This window comes from Neltuma alba, unplaced genomic scaffold (genome assembly GCF_004799145.2).
Source record: "Neltuma alba isolate B1F8T4 unplaced genomic scaffold, ASM479914v2 tig00011311_pilon, whole genome shotgun sequence".
In the NCBI taxonomy this organism is placed as follows: Eukaryota; Viridiplantae; Streptophyta; class Magnoliopsida; order Fabales; family Fabaceae; genus Neltuma; species Neltuma alba.
Window position 1 is genome coordinate 61599 of NW_021636020.1, and position 24716 is coordinate 86314.

Here is a 24716-nt window from a genome sequence, read left to right on the forward strand (position 1 = left end):
TCAACACTCTCGTACACTTCATTTACTTCACCAACAAGGTCCACATGTTTAGTTACATAACCTCATTTATATCACCAGTGTCCACATGTTCATTAACATCATCAACAGAGTACACAACTTCATTTACATCGGCACTAAATTTCCCCTCTCTATCATTGTCATTGGAATCATCTAACGCATCAATGTCTTCTATAACCTCTTGTTCCTCACCTCTGTCATTCGCTTCATTTTGCCCACACCATCCGGTATCTCCTATACTATCCCCTATGCTGTTATGTCCCTCTCACAAATGAATCTTTGTTTGTTCCCAAGTTCTTTTTGCAAGAATACAAATTTCCCTATACTTATTAACTAACCTTGCATGCTTCTCTTGTAGCAATTCCTCCCCATTTTCACCCTTCGTATTAGCGTTGACTGTCCCTTTCGAATCCATTACACTGTCAATAACAAAAATAATACAAAAAATCAATTGAGGGCAACAATAATTTCTAGGTCCCAACGATGCTTACCTGTGATTTTCGTCTTATGCCTTCTTCCTCAGTCCGTAACCCTAGTAGAATCTTATCACTTGCGTTCGCTAAAATTGCACTTTCAGAATCTTTCTCTCTCTCTCACTTTCTTGCTTCATTCGATTCTCTCAACATCTTTTTTTGTCAAGAGCCATCGTTTTCGTTGCTGCGCTCTTCATTCCAATCGCGTTCTGACTGTGCCCTGTTCTCCTCACTCGTCTTTTCCTATTCGCATGTGATCTTCCTTTTTTTTTTCCTCCACAACACTTCTCTCCACCAATATGATTTCCCTTCTGGTCAAATAAAAATAATACTCTTCATTCCACGCGTACACTTAGCTTTGCCACCTTATCCTTTTATTTTGGTCAAACCTTTCAACCACACAGTGTTACAAGCCAGCCTAAATGACACATGGACGGGAAAATGGGACCCACAGCTCAAAATGGACGAACGTTTTTTGGTCTAACGGCTGTGGTAAAATAGAGCCCTTTTGAAATCATCATGAGCATATTTGGAACAAAGGATTGTTTATGGTGCCAGCTACACATTTGGTAATTGTTCATGGGTATTTTTGCCCTTTTGCCCTTGAAAATTTGCCTATAAGACATATGGATGTATTATACCACCTCTGATCCTAATTATAAGAGTTAGTTGACTAATTTGAGAAGATTAAAGAAAGATGTTAAGTTAGTTATTTAGAATAATAAGTATTGTTTTTTCTAAAATATCCTTGCTAATCAAGCGTATTGACTAGAACTACCATTGCTAGAAAGACTACCTTAGAAAAAAATATGCATAAATATAAGAGACAAAATGGATTGGGGTCTTATATTTAGAACTAAAATAAAAGTCAAATAAAATCTTATATTAAGGATTATAAGTAGTAGTTGTTAATGCAACTTTAAGTTTTATGAGAGAAGTTTCATTCCAATTTGAAATCTTCTTCCGTGTGGGCTTTGATGTTTTGGGAATATATAGTTGTTGACTTGTGCTGGCCACACAACTGTTTGGGAACATCTATACATACATACATATATATATATATGTACGTATATCTCAGATAGCCAACTTCTATTTTTCACATAAAAACACGATCACGTGTTCATGTCTCCCCTCTCCACATTTTTTCAAGGGTCATTTAAACCGGAAATTTATAGGCGCTTAAAAATAAATTTTTGAGAAATGACAGTCGGGCCACAAAAAATTAATTTAAAATAATTAAATTCTTGAATTCTTTGAAATGAATAGTGCATATTAAGACAAATAATTACAAATTTAAAAAGTTTCGATCATAAATCAAGCAGTTAAATTTAAAATATAATTCTTAATTTGCAAATAAAATTTCCACTTACAGCTATTTGGAGATTGAATGTATTTTCAAATTATTGTTTTATCGCACAGTTTTTTTAAAGAAACCGAACAAGTTTCCCCTGGTCCATTGCTTCGAAGTTTCCTAGCGACAAGATCAAATAAATTAAATATAAATAAATTTAGCATAAATTTGAACACAAAGACTGTTTTGGTCGTTTTTAGTCAAGAGTCATTGTTTACTTCAAAGTTCAAACCACAAAATGAAATAAATTAAAAGGTTAATATATAAATTTATTCTGAAAATTTTCAGTTAAGAGCACTAGGCATCCAAATTTTTTTTAAGTTTAATATTACTTCGAAAGTTTAAAATATTAGTAATTTTGCCTCCTAACGTTAAAAAACTAATGTTTATCATTAAGATAAGCGTTAATATTTTTAATTATAAGGAGCAAAAATACTATCATTTTAAATTTTAGAGGCAATTCTGAACTTCAAAAAAAAATTCGAATATCTAATACTTTTAAATGAGAACTTTGGAAACAAATTTACATCTCAACTCTAAATCACATATAAACAAACCTACCTAAAGTATGAATACAAAAACTGTATTGCTCGCCCTAATCAAGATAATGTACGTCGTTGCTTATTTTAAACAACAGATGATGATTTTAAACTTGCTTTTGAATTTCTAGCATGGATTATGCTGTTTTGTCCCTTTGAGACAAGTTTTACTGCAATTTCTCTCGTTTTTTCTGTTCTCAAGTCCTTTTCCAAGGGGCACGCGCAGCATATATAGTTAATTACTTTCCTAGTCATATTCATAAGATAAGAAGAGAAGTTTTTTTTAATTCTTTTTGTGAGTCACAATATTAACTATTTGCATAAATATACTACCTCTGATCCTAATTATAAGAGCCAGTTGACTAATTTGAGGAGATTAAGAAAGTAAGTTGAGTTAGTTATTTGTCCTAAATAGGTGTTGTCTATTTGTCCTAAATAGGTGTTGTCTTTCTTAAAATATCCTTGCTAATCAAGTGTATTGACTAGAACTATCATTGCTAGAAGGGTTACTTTGGAAAAAAATGTATAAATATGAAAGACAAAGTGGATTGGGGTCTTATATTTAGGACCAAAATAAAAGTCAAACAAGGTCTTATATTAAGGACCAGAGGTAGTACTATTTTATCATTTATTTCTTATCACTATACTGTTATCTTATTAAAAAATGTGTATCTTAAATAGACGCGAAGTTGAAATTTTTTTAAATTTTAAGGTGAAGTTAATAAAGTTTAGGTTTTTTAATTCAATTAGTCTTGGAGCCTAAATATCTCTTTTGTAAGTAGAAAGTTGTGGTTCAATTCTATTTGTAACCTTAAACTATTAGTGTTTGTATTCAAGTTCACACACACATATATATAACTTAAAATATAAAGGAAAAAAATTCAAATTTTAACTCAGTTATGCTCAATTTCTCAATTAAAACTTAGTTTCTAATTTTTTTTATATTTAATAAATTAACGCTTATCATACATATAGCTCACTCTTCCATTCTTCAGTTCCTTGGTAGAAATTTCTTTCTTCGACAACTTCACAGCCATGGATCCTATTTTCACATCAGTGCCATCTCTCTTGAACTTGTCTTCGGCAAATGCAATAATTCTCTTGTCAAACCTGCAAAAGAGAGCATTGGGATATTTCAAATTTCATGGTTATCTAATTTAATAATCAATAGTATCACATATTAACTGCTAGTTTAGATTATGGTATATTGATCACAAATGAAGCACGGAAAAAATACGGAAAAAAAATAGTTATGCATGACAAGGATCAATTTATTAAATACAAAAAAAAATTTTAAAGACTAAGTTTTATCCGAATTAAAAGTTTAGGAGCTAAATTATTCCGAGTCATAATTGAGAAACTAAATCATAGCTGAGTTAAAAGATGAATGACTAAATATCACATGGATATCTAATTTTAACCGAATATGTCAAGTTTCATGGGTATCTAATTTAATAATCAATACTATCACATATTAATTGCTTGTTTGGATTATGGTATATTGATCACAAATGAAGGACGGAAAAAACATGAAAAAAAAGAAGTTACGTATGACAAGGATCAATTTATTAAATATGAAAAAAAAATTTAAGACTAAGTTTTAAACTTTTAATCAAATTAAAAATTTAGGGACTAAGTTATTCTGAGTTATAATTTTAAAACTGAATCATAACCGAATTAAAACATAAAAGACCAAAAGATTAATTTTTCTAATAAAATAAATATAAATAAATTTAGCATGAACACAAAAACTGTAAAAGTCGTTCTAATTAGTCAGGACTCAATTATTTGATTTTGTCCCTTTATGAGAAAAGTTTCACCGCAAGTCCGCAACTTTCTCGTCTTGTTTCTTTGGTTCTCTGATCCTTTTTATACATGCACACATGCACGCGCGCGCGCACAGTTATACTCTTTTGATTTTTAATATAAGACTTAATTATTGAGTTGGTTTTAGTCTTAAATATAAAACTCATTTCTTATATTTATCAATTTTTTCTAAATTATTTTTATAGATACTTTTTCAACTATAATCAAGTAAAAGAATGAGAGAAGATATTAAGAAAGATGATTATGGTGTTTTAGGAAAAACGCGTCACATTTTTATAATTAACTAACTTACCTAACTTCTTTAATCTAATCAAATTAGTTAAATGGGTCTTATATTAAGGATAGGAGGAGTATATATGTATATACACATATATAGAGCTTGCCCTCCTTGTTCTCTTCCTCTTGTATATATATTCCTCCGGTCCTTAATATAGGACCCAATTATTGAGTTGGTTTTGGTCTTAAATATAAGACCCATTTCTCATATTTATCAGTTTTCTCTAAATTACTCCTATAAATACTCCCTCAACCATAATCAAGTAAAAGAGGGAAAGGGGGTATTAAGAAAAATGATTATGGTGTTTTAAGAAAAACATGTCACATTTTTTATAATTAACTAACTTACCTAACTTCCTTAATCTAATCAAATTAGTTAAATGAGTCTTATATTAAGGACTGGAGGAGTATTTTTTTTGGACCAACTTTTCCTCTAATAGTTAGCCACTATTAATCTATTATATTACAATCATGTGGCAGCCTTGTATCTTGCCTCTTCGCATGACTCTGAAGCTTCATCACGACAAACATGAAATAATTAAATTTAAATAAATTTGCAGAAAGTACGAATGAAAACAGAGAAATATGGGGATTTTTTGTTAAACTGAGGCATTAACTGGACTTTTCTCGAGTCCCTACTAACATGTGAATTTTGCTTTCTCCTTATGTTTAATATCTTCCTTCCCATGACTTGTTTATTCAGTTGTCCTAAATTTTTGGCCAATAAAGTATCAATGACTATGCGAAAAGTAGATTTGATGAATATTAACTCTCACATATCTCCCCAGAGAATCTGAATAGTATTTAACTGATACCTAGAAGAAGCCAAATGATGCTTGACATTAGCTTAATATATTTAAAGAAAATGGATGAAAAAAATAACACTATCTAGTGTAGTTTAATATATCAAATAGACTTATATATCAAACGTGTTAAAATAATATTTTTAAATATTAGAAATTTATAATTATAATTTTTTTGTCAGTTATATTTTACAGAGAGAGTACAATATCTCCCTTTACTTCAAAACTTGATTAATTATCGCAAATAAAGGTGTGTGAATAAAAGTTCATTTATTGATTTCAGATTTCTATCTTATATTTCATCCTTCAGTATATCATGTAGATAATATAATCATTTCTCTGTAATATTAATTTTCATAAGAAAGTTGTTAATGTTAGAGTTAAGGTTGATCTAGTACCCTTAAATATTTTTGGGAGAATTGTTACATAAAGTCTTAAGCAAAAAATATAATTATTAAACAGTCTCAATAACAATATAATACCCTATAATAACAAGTTTTAGAGTAAGAAACAACAATTTCTTACTTGTCATTGGACTTTTTTCATATTTATTTATTTTTCTTGGAACCTCATAATAATTTTCCTAATATTTTTTAATGTATCCAATAGCCTAAAGTATTTTGCGATTCATCTAACATTTTGAAGTATTTTTTAAATGTGTTCAACACTACAAAATATGTTGCGATTCATCTAGTACCTTGAAATTTTTTTTTTCAGGCATATCTAATAGTACTTTAAAATATTTTATAGCACAATTTTTTCTTTAAACATTAAGGTGCAAGACGCAGAGTTCAATGAACGATAAAATACTTTAAGACGCTAGACTGACCACAAAAAATATTAACATTCTGGAGCAATTGAAAAAAAATACATTATGATATCGGATCAACCTTAAACATTAATATTCTCTCAGTTGTTTAGTTATTATTAGGTTACTAGAGAAATTGATTTTAATAAAATGTAAACGAACTTTTATAAACTTTTTCTGTTTTAATAAGTATTTAATTATGAGATCGACAATATGATAATACCCTAATAAATATTATGGCAACAACATCATAAATATATCAATTTATTTTATAAGTAAAAATATATTTAAATAATTAAATTATTAATCATCGTAGGATTATAATTGAAATAATGAAATTTGAAAAATTTCAAATTATTACCGAAATCATTTCCCAGCATTAGCAACAGAAAATTCCAGCGCAAGCAATCTAACGAAAAAAATAGTGACTAAATAGTGATGAAAATCTTTTCTGTCATTAATTTTATCACAAAACAGAACTTGGTGTTAGAAATTTGTTTTAAAAAAAATGTTCCATCATTAATTGTTATTAATTCATATTGGCGACAAAATAGTTCTGCCACAAATTTTCATCACTAATTCTATCACTAATTTTACTAATTTTACCAACAAAATTTTCCACAAATTATTTTTTTGTAGTGTTTACAGATTTAAAACAAAATAGATGAATTATTTATTTGTAATAAATATATGCTGGTTTTATGAAAGACCCCATTTAATCATTATCCCCGTCAATAAGAATTCTCTTTAATATATACAATTAATAAGAATAGTTTAGAATCTGAAAATGTACTTAAATAGAAGCTCCTCACACTGTAGATATGTAAGTTCCTTAGTGACTAAACAATCAGTGATGTCTCGATTCAATACAAGTATAATCTCTTTCCCCTTTTCCAATGCAGAAATTTCCCACAGGGATTTGGGTTCACAGCAAATATTTTTCGTTTACGGCCATGCTTTCCACTCTGAATCCCAACGAGATCAGGAAGCTATTCAATGTGCCTAAACACTCACATGAACAAAGCTCATACTTACTGTTTATTTCTTATTATGAGTCTTAAAACAGTGGCAGACAGCATCTTGGAACAGCCCTCCAAGCATAGGCCTCAAAATGACGGATGTTTTTCTCAATAAAAGTTACTCAAATGATCTGCAAACGAGGATATTAGCTGAAATACATTAAAGTAGGTGTCATTTCTACAGAGAACCTCGATCTCCATACAGCTCATTCCACTGCCTCAATTCATGCATAATCGCCCCGTGACCATCAAAACTTGCAGGAACCTGTGGTAAAATATAAGATTCAGATTCTTCTACAGGTGTCCTATTGATAAATGAGTAAGCTTTCTCAAGGGCAATGAAGAAAGACCCTTCAACAAACTTATGATCTCTTGTAGCAATATCAGATTTACCTAATAATTTTAGGTAGATTAGGCTATGTCCTGAAATATTAATAAGTAATTTCTCACAATGGTGCAAGAGAAAGCAAACAGAGAGTTCCAAAATCAACCGACTAAGGACATTTGTGTGTTGAATTTCAATTGCTAAGATCAAATGGTATTATTAATGAACACTGAATCCACAACCAGCCATTTATTGCGAGTATTTTCACATAATATTAGAAATGAAAGCAAACAGAACTGAAAGAAAATAAAAAGTATAGGCCAAAATCAAGAAAAAATCAGTCATTAATGTAAATTGTGAGGGGTTTCAAGTTAACCCTACCTGATTCTTAGCCTGAATCATGTCTTCCATATTTATGGGCCTCAAGGTAATTACTGGCTCTTCTTTGTCCTCCTTATCACTTTCTGAGCTTTGGCCTTCAGCATCTTTCTTATTCTTGTCCTAAATTAAGATAAAATTTATGCCCGTCAGCCAAAAGATAGTAATAAAGTTGGAAAGGCACAGTGAAATGATGTTACAAGTCAAGGAAATTACCTGCTCTTTTGGGCCCTCTTTGGGACTTGAAGCAGCTTGTGAGCTTTGGCCTTCGGCATCTTTCTTATTCTTACCCTAAGTTAAGATAAAATTTATGCTGGTCAGCTAAGTTGAGAAGGCACAGTGAGATGTTTTGTTACAAAGTCAATAAAATTACTTGTTCTTCTGTATCCTCTTTGGCACTTGAAGCAGCTTCGGAGCTTTGGCCTTCAGCCTCTTTCTTATTCTTTTCCTTAAATGAGAAAACATTTATGCTAATGAGCTAACAGATAATCATTAGAATGAGAGGGCACATTGACATGATGTAACAAGACAAAATTGCCATGTCTGATTAGTAACATTACCATATCCTTCAATTTCTCCTGCTTTATGAGCTCCCTAACAGGTCGATAAGCAGCAGCAGTGCACAAATTCTATTTAAAAGAAATTTAGTCTCAACAGCTGGTGGCCACGTGTTACAAGTAGGAAAATAGAATCACAATATTAAAAGGAAAGGCCAAAAAACGCAAACCTTGAGGTCGCTTCCAGTATATCCCTCTGTCATGACTGCAACCTTTTTGAGGTCTAAGTTTTCAGTATTTTCCTTAGCCAGTAGAGTTTTCAAGATAATCTCCCTAGCCTCGACAGATGGCAGACCAACCATGACTCTGCTCAACATTGACAGTTGCAAAGGTATCAATAATAAAATCATAACAATGTGTATTTAAAAATTGAATTATCCAACAACGTTACTCAGAGATCAAGCCCAAATAAAATTTCCCGGTGATGCTTTAGAGAGGTTTTGAATAGTTACTACTTACTAATGCAAAAATTGAAACTGGGACTTAATTAGCATGCAAGAAACAAACAGGACAAACACAAATCAAGGGTTCATAAAAATAAGGATTGTTAGAGATTAAAAGTTTTACCTGAAGCGTTGGGAAATTATAGAAAGCAACAGAAGTATATGTCCTCGAAGGGTGTCACTACTGTGCTATGTGTAATTTTTTAATCATTTGAAGACTAAAAATTTAGCTTCATGAAAATAATCTCTCTGTTTTGATAAAATGAAGTAGAAATGAACGAAGATGTATATACCTTCGCTCAAACCGTCTTATGATTGCATCATCAAGGTCAAATGGCCTATTGGTGGCAGCAAGAACTAGAATACGCTCGTGTTGTTTTGTCAATAGACCATCCCAATGGGTCATGAATTCATTCTTAATCCTCCTCGTAGCCTCATGCTCTCCACATCTTGATCGTCGCCCGAGCAAGCTATCAACTTCATCAATGAAAATGATAGTCGGAGAAACCTTTGCAGCTAGAGAGAACAGAGCACGGACATGCTTCTCAGCTTCTCCAAACCACATTGATGTGATGGTAGACATGGAGACATTGATGAAACTAGCTCCTGCTTCATTTGCAATTGCCTTTGCAAGCATTGTTTTTCCAGTACCTGGAGGTCCAAAGAGCAATATGCCTCGACAAGGCTTAAGAAGTCCACTTTTGAAGAGCTCTGGTCTTCGAAGTGGAAGCATGACTAGCTCTTGTAGTGATTCCTTAACTTCCTCCAGTGCACCAATATCTGAGAATGTGACACCTATCTCATTCGCGGGGATAAGTTCATCTCTTATGTGCCTCTCATGCTTACTGTCCGGACGAACATCCTGCCAGAACAAAATTAAACCGAAAATGAGATACAGAATGAAGTAACCACGTAAAACATTGGTTAAACACTCATTTTATGCATAATTGGACCCTCAAAAGCTGAGTCCCATTGCACAAATTTAAAATATTAGCCTTTCATCATCCACGTCATCTTTTTTCCTTCTCTGGAAGCATTTATGCTGATCCATTTTGCCCTCACTCATTAGAGTCAATGTAAACGTACCTTCTTTCCATTTTTCACTTGCTTCTTTCCATCGTTGTTACTTTTCTTTTTGCGAAATAGATCCAAAGCATGGCACAAACTGTGAATTTTCAGGATTAGTCACACCTCACTAGGACATGTTTTCCTTAACAAATAAATAACTGGTCCAAATTCTTACCTCTCAGATGATATCACAAGCTTTCCATTCCGATATTCTGGATCCTTGGTATTCATTAAGTAGTGAGATATTGCAGATACCACAATTTCTTCAATATATTTACTCAGTATCTTTGTGTCGTCATGGCTGATTGAATTCAAGTCTCTACATTCAACATCACTTGCTGCCAGTACTTCAGCGATGTGGTTCCTGTTATCTTGAGACTTAATTGTTTTCTTGTTCTCTTCCAGTTGGGCTTTCCAATCTTCAAGATCGGTTTCATCTTCTGGTGGTTTGACCTTAATGATGTAAGGGAATAACGCTGCGAGCCTTTCATCAACCTTTGAACGTTTATTCACTTTTGGAGGCGGAAGCATCCATGGCGGGAGATCTATTACAATCAAATAAAACACAACCATCATATTTTCATAATATAACTTTAAGAGAGAACAAAGCTTAACATATGTTGTGCCACATTTTCCCTTTCAACTTCTTATGGAAAAAAAAAAAATTCATAACACAATTCTGAAGCAAATGCATTTGACTCCTGCATTAATAATGTAAAAAACCAAAAATGATAAACATGTGTTCAAGCTTCTCAAATAAGACATCGGCCTTTATTTTTATACTTTTATACAAGTATATACTCTTTCACTAACTCATTTTCTAGTTTAGTTCCTTAATCATATTCTCAATTGATTGAAAAAAACCAGATCTTTATGATGAAATAGAATATATATCACTGTTTTAGCAAATAATTTCTTTTTATAGTTCCATTTGTCTTGTGTATCTAGTCTTAAAAAAAATATTCGGATACAAATTTTCGGTGCCTCACCAGGTTTTTTGGGTATGTTCGCGATCTTGGAACCAAGAATCAGCACTGGCCCTGGAAGTCTCCCTAGCATTTCATGAAACAAGTTATACAGTTGCTCTGATTGGAGGAAAATCTTGTCAACATCCCTGATGTACAAAATGATGGAACTCTTTTCTGACACAGAAACCAAGACCTGGAAGAATCATATTCATCCCGCTAGTTAGCTAGGACCAATTATTGAGAAATTCTCTTTTCTCTTGAATGTATTTCTGTGCCAAGATTCTATTTAAATAAAGAACTGGCTTGAGTTAGAAAGAGAAGCCCTGATGATGACAATACCTTAAAAAGCAACTGCATAAAGAGCTTTTCATTGACACACAAGCTGCTTTTCTGCTTCGAGGGAACTGAGAATGAAGATTCAAAGCAATAAGCAAGAAAACATTTAATTTTATGTGCAATCAATCATAAAGCAGAGCATCAACTATTTCAGGTAGATTAAGAATGGCAAGCATGCGATAATTAAACAACAGATGGATTTGCTGATTAAAGCAATTAGCAGTGCATACATTTGAGTTAAAATGCAGGGTTATTGAAATTAAATTGGAGAAAGATGAGTAAGCCCAGAACTCGCAGACTTTAGCAACCTATAGTTCTGGAGATTAGTCTAACTTTAAAATGGTTGTCTTGCAATGGAGAGAAATCTATCAAGAAAATAAATAATATGCACATGAACTAAAACAGGAGAATAGAGAGAAAAATGTGTTCAAGTATAACCAGAATTTGCTGGAGCAGACTGGGAACCAGGAGTCCCGTGAAGCTTTGAATTAATATTGGGACTTTCAGTAGCTTTACCGTGTTTGTCAAGAGTGCCTGCATAAAAGTAGTCAATCAAGATACACTGATGCGATATAATACAAGTTAGTAAAGCATCGAAAGAGGTCAAGAACTGAAAAGTATTCATTACCACAAGATCTGCAAGTTGAGAGTGAAGATTACAATAACTTTTGCAAGATCATGAGTTCATGACTATGATTAAAGTAAGAGATATTTAACTTGAACAAGAGTACGACACCACTACTTGCTGAATCAATCATATGATTAAATCAGTCTTAAGCTCTTTATGAAATGTCATTTAATGCTAAGAAATATGGAGCAAAGGCCTGTTTCTTCCCTCCCTACCTTTAGTTTTGTCATTTGAAGAGAGGACTGAAAAGGAACCAAGCAAACCAGACACTCTCTCGGAAGCCACCTCAGATAAGGACGGTTTAGAAGACTACAAACAAAGCAGGGGAGTTAGGGAAACCACCTGATTGACAAACCAACTCAAATGCTGGTGACTTTGTGATTCCTTTTCAAAATATGACTAGAAAGAGAAAATGGAGAAAACACATATTTTTATGTAAAAATGGAAGTATCCCAGTTTTTAATGCAGAGAATAACATGAAAAAAGCAAACAATTGTAGAGCAGAAAGACTTGCTGATTCTTTTGTTGCATATCCGTATTTGCTCTGTATCTGCAAAAGAGAAATAGGTCAGATATGAATATTAGCCTATTCAACAAACAAAAGAAATTGCAATATGAAAGTAATCACCTTGAAAGAGAAGTCAGGTACATCTAGTAGCAGCAACTTCGATTCAAAATGATGTGCTAAAGCCTTGGCAAGCGTTTGTAGGTACAATTCTGTCCCCAAAAAAATGAAAAATGATAATGAAGCATGTATGGGTCAAACGGACATGAAAACCCATCATAACTTGTGCAGGAACATACACAAGACATCTGCATAACATACCTTCAGGTCCCGAAAGCAGAATTGCCCTGCTTGCTGGTGAAAGGTTCCGAGTGTGTTTGGAAAAGAAAGTTTGTCTTAAATGAACAGATGCAGCACTTTTCAATAACTCTCGAGTTCTTTCACTGTCATTTCGGTAAAATAAGACTTGTGTTATATATAAGGGTAATAACAGCTCACATCTATATATGATTTGAAACCTGAACCAGAAGGAACCTGGTGTTTACAAAGTCACTCTAATTAAGAATAAATGTCTCAAGTCAAGCAGATCAAATTCCTCCAAATTAGATCATAGCACCATGTTTATTAGTACATGAGAAATCAATCTGAATAGCAATAACAAAATTAAAAAAATACAAATAAAAAAGTGCAGCTGAACAGAATATTCCTAGATGCAGAACAACATATATATTCAAATAAAGTAAGTACTCCTGATTGCAAGAAATCTTCCAAACGTTAGATCACCTCAAGTAAGACGGAAACTCTTGAAAAGTTTCTTTGCATTCCTTTCCATCGATCACCTGCCTCAAAAGCTCCTGCTCAATCTGTTCACCATAAAGCTCATCACCAGACTCGTGATTCCCTCCAAGCCCTGAGCTCAACCCAAGGCTTGCTCCGAGACCAACCCCAACACCCAATGCTGACAGCAAAACGTGCTTGTGCTCCATATCTTTGAAACAATTTGATCCTAACCTCTTCTGAGCAAGCAAAACTCCACTCCTTTTAGCTCTGGTTTTGGAAAAATACGCCAAAGGCTATTTGGCAGTTCAAGTGCCCACCATGTGTGTGAGTCTCTTGACCCCTCCCCCTATATAATCTAAGTATGACTTGACTTGGTGCGTGAATTCCCAAAAGGGAGAAACTTAGCTCACAAGTTGTTTAGAAAGAGACGTGTGGATTAAGATGACAAAATCAATCCATTAGTCCCAGCATTTTAAATTCATTTTCACGAATATATTTGCTCATTTAAAATCAGTCCCCACTGTTAGCTACAGTTTAAAAGTTAGTCCTTATGATTCATCGTATCTAGACAAACAATTCCACCTATGAACACCTCGCATTAACACTGTTAAGTAACTGCTGAGGTGGCGCGAAACTAAAATTGAACAATGATGTGGCACATATGTGGCATTAAAAATGTAATGACGATTTTGATCATTAAAATGCACACTTGACCTCTGCTTTGAATCGGAATAAATTACTGTTAAATGCAAGAGTGGGATGAGGCAATAATGTGGAAAGTATAATTCATTATATCATTCGGCTTTACGAAAAACTCGGCCTGCTGAACAGATTCAGCAATCCCTAAATGTAAAGTTCTCCTATCCCAATCAGCATTGTCAGAGGGAAGCGAACAACTTTCCCTATAGAAATAGCGGCCTGTATCCCTCCCTTTCTATTTGAATGTATTTGATTTGCCTGGTTTTAGAGAAATCACAAAAAACTTCACTGAATGTTTAGTACTTTTCTTGCATGGGGATTCGCCGTTGCTATCGTCGCAATATAATCAGTACTGCATTCACGCGATTACCCCCAAGAACTTTTATTTGCTCTTTCCACAGTCTCCGCCCCAACTTCCCCGGGACCATTCCTCCTCCTCTCTCCATTACTGACTTCGCACTCTTCCTCCTTCCGGCAACTGCTTTAACCACCACCGCGACCACCACGCTTCTCATCGATTCCGCCACCGATCGCCACTTGTCCTACTCAACACCGGAACGGATTACTTTTGTGTGGACGGGGCAGAAGAGATTGCCAGCAAAATTACCCATATTAATTATGCTGTTTGTCGTATATAGGCTAAAAATTTTTTCCCATTGCATCTTATAATAAAAGTATGGAATTTTACCCAAAAAAAAAAAGTATGAATGAATATTTAATAATTAATACTCTCCTCTTGGCCAAAAAAATTTCCTTTATAAAAAACAAATAACTAATTCTGAAAAATAAAAAATAAAGTTAAAATAGTTAAATTTAATTAAATTTGTTCCACATATAACATTATTTCCTGAAATGTCCTCATTTAATAATTGATTATTGGGTTTAATAATTAATCTTACTGACAAATGTATATATTTTTAATGAGAATAAAAAAGTTGCAATAAATATTTTAAATAAAAAGTTGTTCTTTCTTATAAAGAAAGCTATGAAAATTGTTCCACAAGAGCAGACCATACAGAATAATATAAAATATTATTTGTAGTATAAACACAATTGTTGTCCCATATCCACTTTGGACAAAACATATATAAATGATGAAAGCCCCCTCCCACAAAGAAACCACTTCAAAAGCCGCAAGACGGGAAAAAGCTTGTGAAAGTGATTTTTAATGGATACTTTACCTTTTAAAAAAAATTAGGATAAATCTCTCATTACAAATTTAATTGATAAATGGTCCTTAGAATGATTGATTATACAAGGAAAAATTAGTTACACACAAAGAAAGGTAAGTTGCATAAAAACAAGATGGTTTGCATAAAACATTATTTGGATATAAGGGGTTATTTTACACACAAGGAAGATAACTTGCACATAAGAGAATTTTATTTGTACAAAAAAAATTAAGTTGCACATCACACAAATGAAGATTATTCCACATAAGGAAGATAAATTGCATACGAGAGAAAATAAATTACACATAGAAGAGTTAAGTTGTATATAATAAAAGTTAAGTAGTATAAAGTCCTTATGTCCTATTTGCTAACTAATTTTTCAATAAAATATTTATTCATATTTTTTTTTTTTTTTGGTAATTGTTTTAATTATAAGTATATACACCATCCGGTCCTATTTGGAAACTTCAAATTTAAAGATGGTGTAATCTATTTTATAAATTTCAATTTAGAGTTTATCTAAACATTTAATACATTTTTTTAATTTTATTCTTAATTATTTATTCTCCTTCCTCTGTTCTATTCTCTTATCACATTTCTTTGTACACTCTCTTTCATCATTTAACTAATTATTTATTATTTGTAAATTAGCTCTTTCAGAAAAGTTGGGAGTATAATTCACGCACACCAGATGGTCGGCAACTTTGTAATTGCCCAATAGGTATATAAGGTCGGGAAACTGGAAACGTCATTGGCGCTATGTCAGCGCATAGAAACAAAACATCACCACCTGATCCCAAGACTTCTCTCTTCTTTGTGCTTTCTTTTTTTTTTTTTTTTAATATCCTAACTAATTTCTAACAAAATTGCAAATCAGATTAATTCAGATCGGGTCATGGTATGATTCACATGGGTGGCGATCTTATCACCTATACTGCTGTGTTTCTGAAACAACTTCTATCAGTTGATCCAAATGATTGTTTTGTTTGTTTTAATTGTTAATTGTGAATGGCAAGAATGAAAAAGAATAAGGAAAGAGAATGAGAGATGATTTGAAAATAGCATTGTTCAAAATAGTTTTAGGTTATTTAAATTTAATAATAAAGCTACCATAAATTAATATGTCTACTCTTAATCAACCACTACTTTCAGGACTTGAGAACTCGCCGCTTCATTGGAACAAACTTTTATTATTACCCTACCTTTAATATATGACCAATTGAGAAGTTGGATTTGTTATCCGTAAAAGATCTTATTTCAGTATATATTTTGTATTTATAATTTTTCTTAATTAATTTACTTAACTTATAAATTGATATATAATTTAACGTTATATTTATTATAATTAAATATTTTATTTGACTTCTTTAATTAATTTAAGATAATCAAGTACCTTTTATATTAAAAATGTGAGTGTTAGATTCCCCCCTCCCCTCCAAAAAAAAAAAAGTTTCAAGAGAGAGGTTTCACTTTGATTTCTAAATGGGTTAGGTAAGGAGAATCTTGTACCCTTCCATTTCGGCTGTGTTTGTTTTCAGCTGTTGATTGATGTTGATTAGACGTCTATTAGCTGACTTTTAGTCCTTCACACACAAACATAACCACATGCTAATGTCTTAACCTAATTATAACACTTCGAGATAATATAAAATTTATTTAATTAATTTGATTATATTAAATAAATTAAATAAGTTAGTTAATTATAAGAAATATGATATTTTTTTGAAATTTCATAATTATCTTTCTTAATATCATACCTCTTTCTTCTACTTAATTATTGTTGAGAAATATTAACAGAATAATTTTAAAAAATTAATAAATATAATAACTATATCTTATGTTTAGGATTTGTCTCGTGAAAAAGAATAGAGAGAATGATTTGTATATCTTGTGCGGCAATTACTTTAGGCAAAACCTAAAGCCCTCCACTAACGTAACATAGACTGCTTAAATGGCCACCAAAATTTTTTTGGGGGGGGGGGGTGGTGTTTGATTTTGAAGAAATTATAATTCTTCATGGGAGTGCACTGGAGTTGAGGCTAATTGTCTAAAATAAATATATTCTTCTAGGTTCAATTAAACCAAGAATTCATAAATTTTAGAAGCTCAAAAATAGATTTTTAGGATATGATAATTAGGAGATAAAAGTTCAATATAATGAAAATTAAGTTCTTGAATTTTGTTTCTGGAAATGAGTCGCAAATATTAATTTAACTAGTTGTAAATTGAGACATGTAAGTTTAAAATATAATTCTCAATCTACAACTGAGATTTTAAGTTAGGGTTACTTGAAGATTAAATTGGTACGGATCATTTTGAAAATAATGACACATAATTTATTCCTTGTGCATTGCTTTGAACTTTCCTTCCGACAAAATGAAATAATAAAAAAATCTGCCGAAAGTAACTACAGAGACTGTATTATTGGTTGTTATGGTCAAGAGTCTTTGTTTATTTAAAGCCCAAAAAAATGACTTTCAATTCTTTTAATTTGAGCCGCTAAGAGCTTGTGCTGCTCATCGATATGTTCTTTAATTTTCTTTCTTGTTCCTTTATGAGACAAGTTTAATTGCAATTTCTAAAAGCATTAGGAGGTAAGATTATTCAACTTTAGATCAGTCACCTTAATCATATATTATTGCTTTTTTGGGTTTAATTGGTACTTTCTTCTATTCTAAGTGTTAATAGAGGGGTTTGTTTTAATTCTACGTGTAAGACCCTGATAAACTCACTTTATCTTTTAAATTTATAATTTTTTTTTCTGAACTCTTCTTATTAGTTATACAGATTAAATGATTTTTTTTCACCATATTATTAAATAGTTTTCGACAAAATAATTAAAATGGGTAATTTAAAAAAATCAATACAAAATTTTTATACTTAGAATTTTTAATATATACAAATTAGTTATATGAATTTTATATTTAGAATAAGAGAGCGTACAAGATAAGAATTGTATCATTGCAATGGGAATCAGCGGAGGCAAAGTTGGATCATTCTTGTGCCCAGAATATTCCTTTTTTATTATTCAATTTTAAAAAAAATTGCCGAAAGTATGTATGAGAAGGCCGAAAAATATGTGGAGTTCTAGTCATCAGGCACCACCCTCTTAAACCAAGGCATTGACTAGGAGTCCGTAACAAAGCTGATTATTATTTATTTATTTATCTATTTTTATTTTTTTGGGATGTTTCCCTTTAATTTCTAACCGTGTGAATTAAGGCATAGAAGTGAGCTTTTTATATGTATGTTTATCCATATTTATAATGCAAAGAGCATATCCAAAAGATGGAAAAAGAAAGCAAAGAAATAAAAGAGAGACAATCTCATCACATCAAATATCACGTCTGATTTTTCCACATTCTGTGAGACAACCTTTTCTTGCTTCGCCATTATCTAACGTCCACCTTTTCTAAAGCTCAAGGGGAAAAAAAATCAAAGTGGACACTAAACCAATTAAAATGAAACCAATAGTAATATAATCATATGAACGACTTCATTCTGGTTTGATACCGATTCAATTTCTGGTCAGTCTAGTACTCAAAACTCAAACTAGATCGAACAACTAGTTAGTTCATCAGTTTTTTGGTTAAACTGACTCAACTGGTCTAGTTTTCTTTCTTGCTAAAGATCCTTGAAGTACATTTGTGAACATATGGCTTAGCTTTTTCTAAGGTCGATGGCTCTTTTTGGCCAGAAAAAAGAGACGCTGTAGTAATAGCTCTTGCATTTCATCTAAGGCAGATTGATACCTTTCTTTTCCTCATGGAGAAAGGAATTTAGCAGTTTATCAAATTATATAAAAATCATATAAAAACTATACGCGGCTTGTGATCCTTTTTTTATATATAAAAATTTAAAAAATATATAATTTTCTATTCCAGAGATATTATGAATAAGATTCCTTATTCAGTATTACATGCATGATGATCACATTATATATATCGTACACAATTTTTTTTAATATTTATATGTTGCGACTAAATCTGATCTTTATTGCTCTATTTAAATCTTCATGCAACAGTTTATTATTTGTTTCAGACTGGTCACTTATTATTATTATTATTATTATTAGGATTAAGGTGCCTCCAACACCTTAAAATGTATCCAATACCTTAAAATATTTTTTTAAATATGTCCAGTATTTTAAAGCATTTTTTGATGAATCTAGCACCTTCAAGTATTTTTTTTTAAGGTAAGTCCAGTATTCCAGAAAATTTTTTGTTGCATCTAGCACCAGGATAAAAGAAATACTTTAAGGTGCTGGATGCACCTGAAAAATATTTTAGGACGCTGAATGTAGTACAAAACATATCAAGATACTAAATGCACTTTAACACGTATTTGTTATTATTACTATTATTATTATTACAACTATTATACATTGTAAGTTATCTCAGATAAAAAAAAATACATTGTAAGTTATCAAGCACACTAGGTGGTGGGGTAACAGAGAAATTTCAATCCAATTTCTAAATGTGTTAGGTATAGGAGAATCCTTTATCCTTCCACTGTGTTTCGTTTAGTTGTTGACTTATGTTGACAAGACCATTTCAGGCAAAACTTATCGAAGGAAGGATAAAAAATTGAGAAAATAACATAATTACTAAAAAAAAAAATTAGTAATGATAAGTGAAAAATTCGAATCTGTTTATTGTTATTTTACTCTAAAAAAACCTGCCATTATTTTTTACACTGAAATTTATCATTATAAATTGCTTAGTTGTTATTAGGCTTTTTGGTGAATATATTTCTTCTTTAAAATCATATAATAATTCTTTTTAAAATATTCTCCCTAACTTTTATCATGACCACATTTTTATGTCTTAACTTCAGTAATTGTTTTATTATACTGGCTCCATTCTTATGATCAAGACAAAAGTAGGTGTGATATTCCTACACATAAAACAATTCACTAAATTTTAAGAATGATTAATATTTTCTTAAATAATCATAATGAATAAATAAAATGGCTTGACCTACATTAACATATAAAGTTAAGAAATGATATTTATTAAAACAAGTTAAGAAAAAAATTGCCGGCAACTATTACGAATAGAAATGAAAAGATAAAATAAAGTGAGAAATAAACTAATTAATAAATTAAATGATTTTCTCATGCAAAAGAATAGAAAGAATACTGTTTAGGAAGAATTATAATGAGGTCCCATGTAAGAAAAAAATTACAAAACAAGTCCCAGAAGTTGTTATTTTCCACTTAGAACTTGTTATTACAGAGCTGTTCAGGTTGTTATCAAATCTTTTAGTAGTTATTTCTATTGTATGGAATTTGATTATAATTCTCCCTACTTTTTATATATTGTACGGTATTCACTTTAGGCAAAACCTAAGGCCCTCCGCTTACAAACTGCTTTATTAAAAGGCCACACAATGGAAAAAGGCTTATGAAATCTGTTTGATTTTAAAAAATAATTCTAAATGTTCATGGAAGGACCGAAGTTGAAGCTAATTTTCTACAATAAGTATATTCTTTTTGGGTTTGCTTAAATATATATTTTTGACAAATGCTAGTTATTTTTTTGCCAACCCTTGAGAAATGGTAGTTAGGTCATAAAAGATCAGTTTAGTGACAATTAATTTCTTTTTTAAAAAAAATAGTTGCAATATTAATTCGTATTGCAAACGAGGAGTTTCAATTACAAATCAAGCCGTTAAATTCCAAATGTAATTCCAATATAAATGAAATTTTATTTTAACTATTTTTAGATTAAATGGTCTTTACAACACTATTTTTATCACAATTTTTTAATCCAGCTGTTATTTTCATATACTACCTACTCTACCATAGCAAGCTAAAGAACTAATTTATATATATTAGAAAAAAAATTTTGGGTGAGACGAAGACTGACTTGAAGCCCCTACTCCACTTGGGTTACTCTGTTTTTAATTATTTGTTTTATTCACTTTATGTGAAATTTCACCGCAATTTCTGAAAGCTCGTTAAGAGAATTATTCACCCATCAACATCATAGATCATCATCCTCCTCTATCATATTACTCTTCCCATATTTAATCAAAAAGTTAATTAAGGTAGATTTGAAAATTACATAAATAAATTAATCGTAATGATATCCCTCAAATACCGATGTGTAATATAATATTATATATCAGTTTATAAATTAAATAAATTAATTTTAAAAAATTATAAATATAAGAAAAAAACCTGATTGGGATGTTATATTTAGAATAAAAACTAATTTGACCTTAACTAAGTCTTACAGCTACAATGTTTTTAGCTTTTCTTTGGGACCAAGTAAGAATACATTCTAGTGCAATTATCAAAGAAGGGAGAGTTGGATCTCTTCTGGCCACAAAAATTGATCGATCTTTTTCAACAAAAGTACGTGTTACCATTTTCTCACTAAGATTATAATGACCTCTGTGGAAAGTGGAGACCATGAGCAAATCATTCATCCAAATTCATTACTCCTCCGACGTGAATATCCAAAAGCTCTCACATCAACATCATCAATCTCAAATAAGTCCAAACATCATCATATGTAATCAACATCGATCTCAAGCATTTCACATCTCCCATCTTATATTCTACCAGACATATTAAAATACGTAAGGAGCTCCGAAATATGAAAATCTTAAAAATTCTCTAATCTCTCGAATTGTCTTAACTTCCATGAAGTTTTTAAAGATCATTTTGGAATTAAGTTTTTTTTCTTGTGAAATGACCTAATTATTCACCCATACCAAAAATCTTCCACCATCGTTGAAAGTTAGAGCTCCGATGGCTTTTTGGGCAAATATTGGTTTAGGATTTTCAAAAAGATATATGATTATCAGGCCACTAAAGCTTCTTGGTTATATGGTACAAAATGTTATATTACCTCCGGTCTTTAATATAAAACCTTGTTTAACTTTTATTTTAGTTCTAAATATAAGATTCTAATCCATTTTATCTCTTATATTTATGCATTTTTTTTTTCCAAGGTAGTTCTTCTAACAATGATAATTCTAACTAACACACTTAATTAGCAAAGATATTTTAGGAAAGACAACACTTATTTATTACAAATAACTAACTTAACTTCTTTTATTAATCTCCTCAAATTAGTCAACTAGCTCTTATAATTGGAACCGAGGTAGTATAAAGATAACTATCAAATTTTAAGATATATAAAATGACTAGAACAACTAAGAGAATAACAAGTCATTCTCCCTGCTAATGCTGAAACATAACAAATGCCATGTTGATTAATAATATTATTTAAATATTAATTTTTAAGGGTTATATATATATATGAATATTTTTTATATTTTATTAAATTATATTATTTTAAAATGATTGTTTTGATCCTCAATTCAACCACAATTAGACTAGTAACCCTTAAATTATTATGTATTGATCCATCCACGATTCAACGACCAGTCTAACTTTTAATATTTTATTTACCTTTTAGTCACTATTAATGTCATTTGGTGGCCGAGCCAGACCATTTCGATTTACTCAAAAGTTTCGTAATTGTAAAATAAAAGAATTAAATTTAAATAAATTTGCCCAAAGTATGTATGAACATGCAGAAATATGTGGGGTTCTAAGTCAGGCGCCACTATATATCCTCAATAAATAACCAAGGCATTGAGACTAGACTTTTCTTGAGTCCATGAAAAGGTTGCTCTCATGTATTTATTTTTATTTTTACTTTTATTTTTGTTTTAAGGCCCTTTTCGAGGAAAGCTTCCCTACAATTTGTATATGTGATTTTCTTTTTCTTGCGTTCAACATTTCTGACGTAATGCTTCTTTTCTAATATGTTAATCTTATCCACTGGGGCTTAAATAGTTAAATCTTATGTTGTCTTAAAGATTGATATTTTTTTCTGCCAAATTGTTTTAAAGATTATATTGCTTTTGAATATTCTCAAAGAAAAATCTTTACTAAAATATTATATGAGGGTCAAAATATTAAGATAGATTGATTTAATTAGCACCGAGAAGAAGCAGGTGTGCAAGTACTTGGAAGTGGAAGAAAAAGAAGCAAATTATTTATTAAAAGATTTAGAAGTGGGCTTTCATATGTGTTATGTAAATTTAGAATGCAAAGAGCATATCCAAAAGAGCAAAAGAAATTAAAGGAACAAAAGAGAGGCCACTAATTAACATTGATTTTTTTCCACATTCTCTAAAGGAACCCTTTTTTACTTGTCAATATCTCATCCACTTTTTCTGAAGATTCTTTCAGTGCATTTGTTAACATATGGCTTTTTCTAAAGGTGATTGAAAATCCTTATAAACATCTTAAATTCACGAATGCAATAAAAAACGAAATGCTTAGCTCACTTCTCACCTAAATGGGGAGATCCTTTAAATGAAAACCAGGATATTTTTCTTGTAAGGGAATAAATTAATCATAACAAGGCCAAAAGTGGCTGATATTTTTTCTTTGATAAAAATTAAACAAGTATGTAATTTTATATTTATAAAGATACTATGAAGCCCAAAACAACAAAAAAATAAAAACCTAAATCATAGGGGGCTCAGATCCCAAAGACTCTTTCTCTACTAAAATCAACTGGGATCCCTAATAAAAGATTTTGAAAGACTTTCATTTGCTAACGTATCAGCCAGTTGGTTTTATTATCTTGAAATAACCTACAACCTCAGCTTCCAAGAGTATCTCATGAAGTTTTGAATCTGAATGGAGATTAAACTAGCTCCTCTGTTACTTTTGATTATCTTGTATCATATCCAGAAGATTTTTCACATCAAATTGCAGTATAACTCTCTTAGATCTGAGATCCGAGCAAGATTCAAGCCTTTAACTATTGCCCATTCTCTGTTTCAAGAGCACTGCAAGTAGCAATAAAATGAGAGAGGCCAACAATCCAATTACCAGTTTAACATGAATTGCTCCACCACGTCCAACTTTATTGTTTGATGAGCTCATAGCACCGGCTACGTTTACTTCAATACACCCCACTATGCAGGTAATGGCCAAACTAATCGTTCTGCGGTAGCAGTCTTTGAATTTCTTTTTCTTGGTTAAGCACAAATATCTTATATTGAAGGTAATTCTATTCTTGAAGGTTTTAAGTAATCAGCTTCAATCAAAATATTATTTCACCATTTTCAAAGGCTACAAATAGCTACTCCCCAAATTTAATTACAAAACAAAGAGGCCTCCCATCTACATATTAAAGAAGCCCAATATTTAATTTAATCCATCCCACTTTGCAGCTAAGGCAATTGCCAAACTAATCGTTCTGAAGTGACAACTATTAGAAGCGGTTTCCTCCTGCACCTGAACGTATTTCTTCCAAATCTGCATCATAACTGTAGTAGGCTCCCAGTTTTTTTTTGTTTTTGTTTTTCCAGATATCCTTATATTGAAAGTAATCCTGTTCCAAAAGTTTTATTAAAGAGCATCAAACAAATTATTATTTCTCCATTTCCAAAGGCCCAACATTGGGAGGCCCACTGAATGAGAAACAGAGGACAACAAAAAAGTAAACTACAACTCAAACATAAACACTCATGAAAGTTGACCCAAATTGCTGGGTCAAGATCCAGTTGGCTAAGCCCAAGCCACAAAGACAATTCTGTAGCTTCAATAACCAACAAAAAGCAGTTTACCAAAAAAAAACACCAACAAAGAGCACGAACAAGCATGCAAGAGGAACGCCACAATCGTTCACCGAAGAAACCAACGACCCACGACATAGTTGACCCTCAAGCTATTGGAAACATCTTTGGCCAAAAGTAGAGAAATT

The 24716-nt window shown here is 31.5% G+C and overlaps 1 protein-coding gene across 1 annotated transcript; it reads right to left on the bottom strand.

Moving 5' to 3' along the window:
* Nucleotides 1–6892: 6892 nt before the first annotated feature.
* Nucleotides 6893–13431, bottom strand: LOC114711751 (ATP-dependent zinc metalloprotease FTSH, chloroplastic). The gene is made up of 17 exons (XM_028896182.1): nt 13106–13431; nt 12644–12765; nt 12446–12534; nt 12332–12367; nt 12033–12126; nt 11628–11723; nt 11193–11257; nt 10875–11046; nt 10061–10430; nt 9904–9982; nt 9111–9679; nt 8545–8680; nt 8378–8446; nt 8191–8265; nt 8034–8108; nt 7821–7940; nt 6893–7379 (listed from the first exon to the last, which is right to left on the bottom strand). Exons 1-17 carry the CDS (start codon nt 13306–13308, stop codon nt 7293–7295), a joined length of 2457 nt encoding a protein of 818 aa, XP_028752015.1. The 5' UTR covers nt 13309–13431; the 3' UTR covers nt 6893–7292.
* Nucleotides 13432–24716: the final 11285 nt, after the last annotated feature.

What these genes read in the sequence shown, in the direction of transcription:
- LOC114711751 (XM_028896182.1), bottom strand. Translation starts at nt 13,308, where the DNA reads ATGGAGCACAAGCACGTTTTGCTGTCAGCATTGGGTGTTGGGGTTGGT. An exon ending in ATACTGGAAGCGACCTCAAG is followed by an intron (nt 8,447 to 8,544) that starts GTTTGCGTTTTT and finishes TCTTTTAAATAG; the next exon opens with AATTTGTGCACTGCTGCTGC. An exon ending in AGGAGAAATTGAAGGATATG is followed by an intron (nt 8,266 to 8,377) that starts GTAATGTTACTA and finishes TTCTCATTTAAG; the next exon opens with GAAAAGAATAAGAAAGAGGC.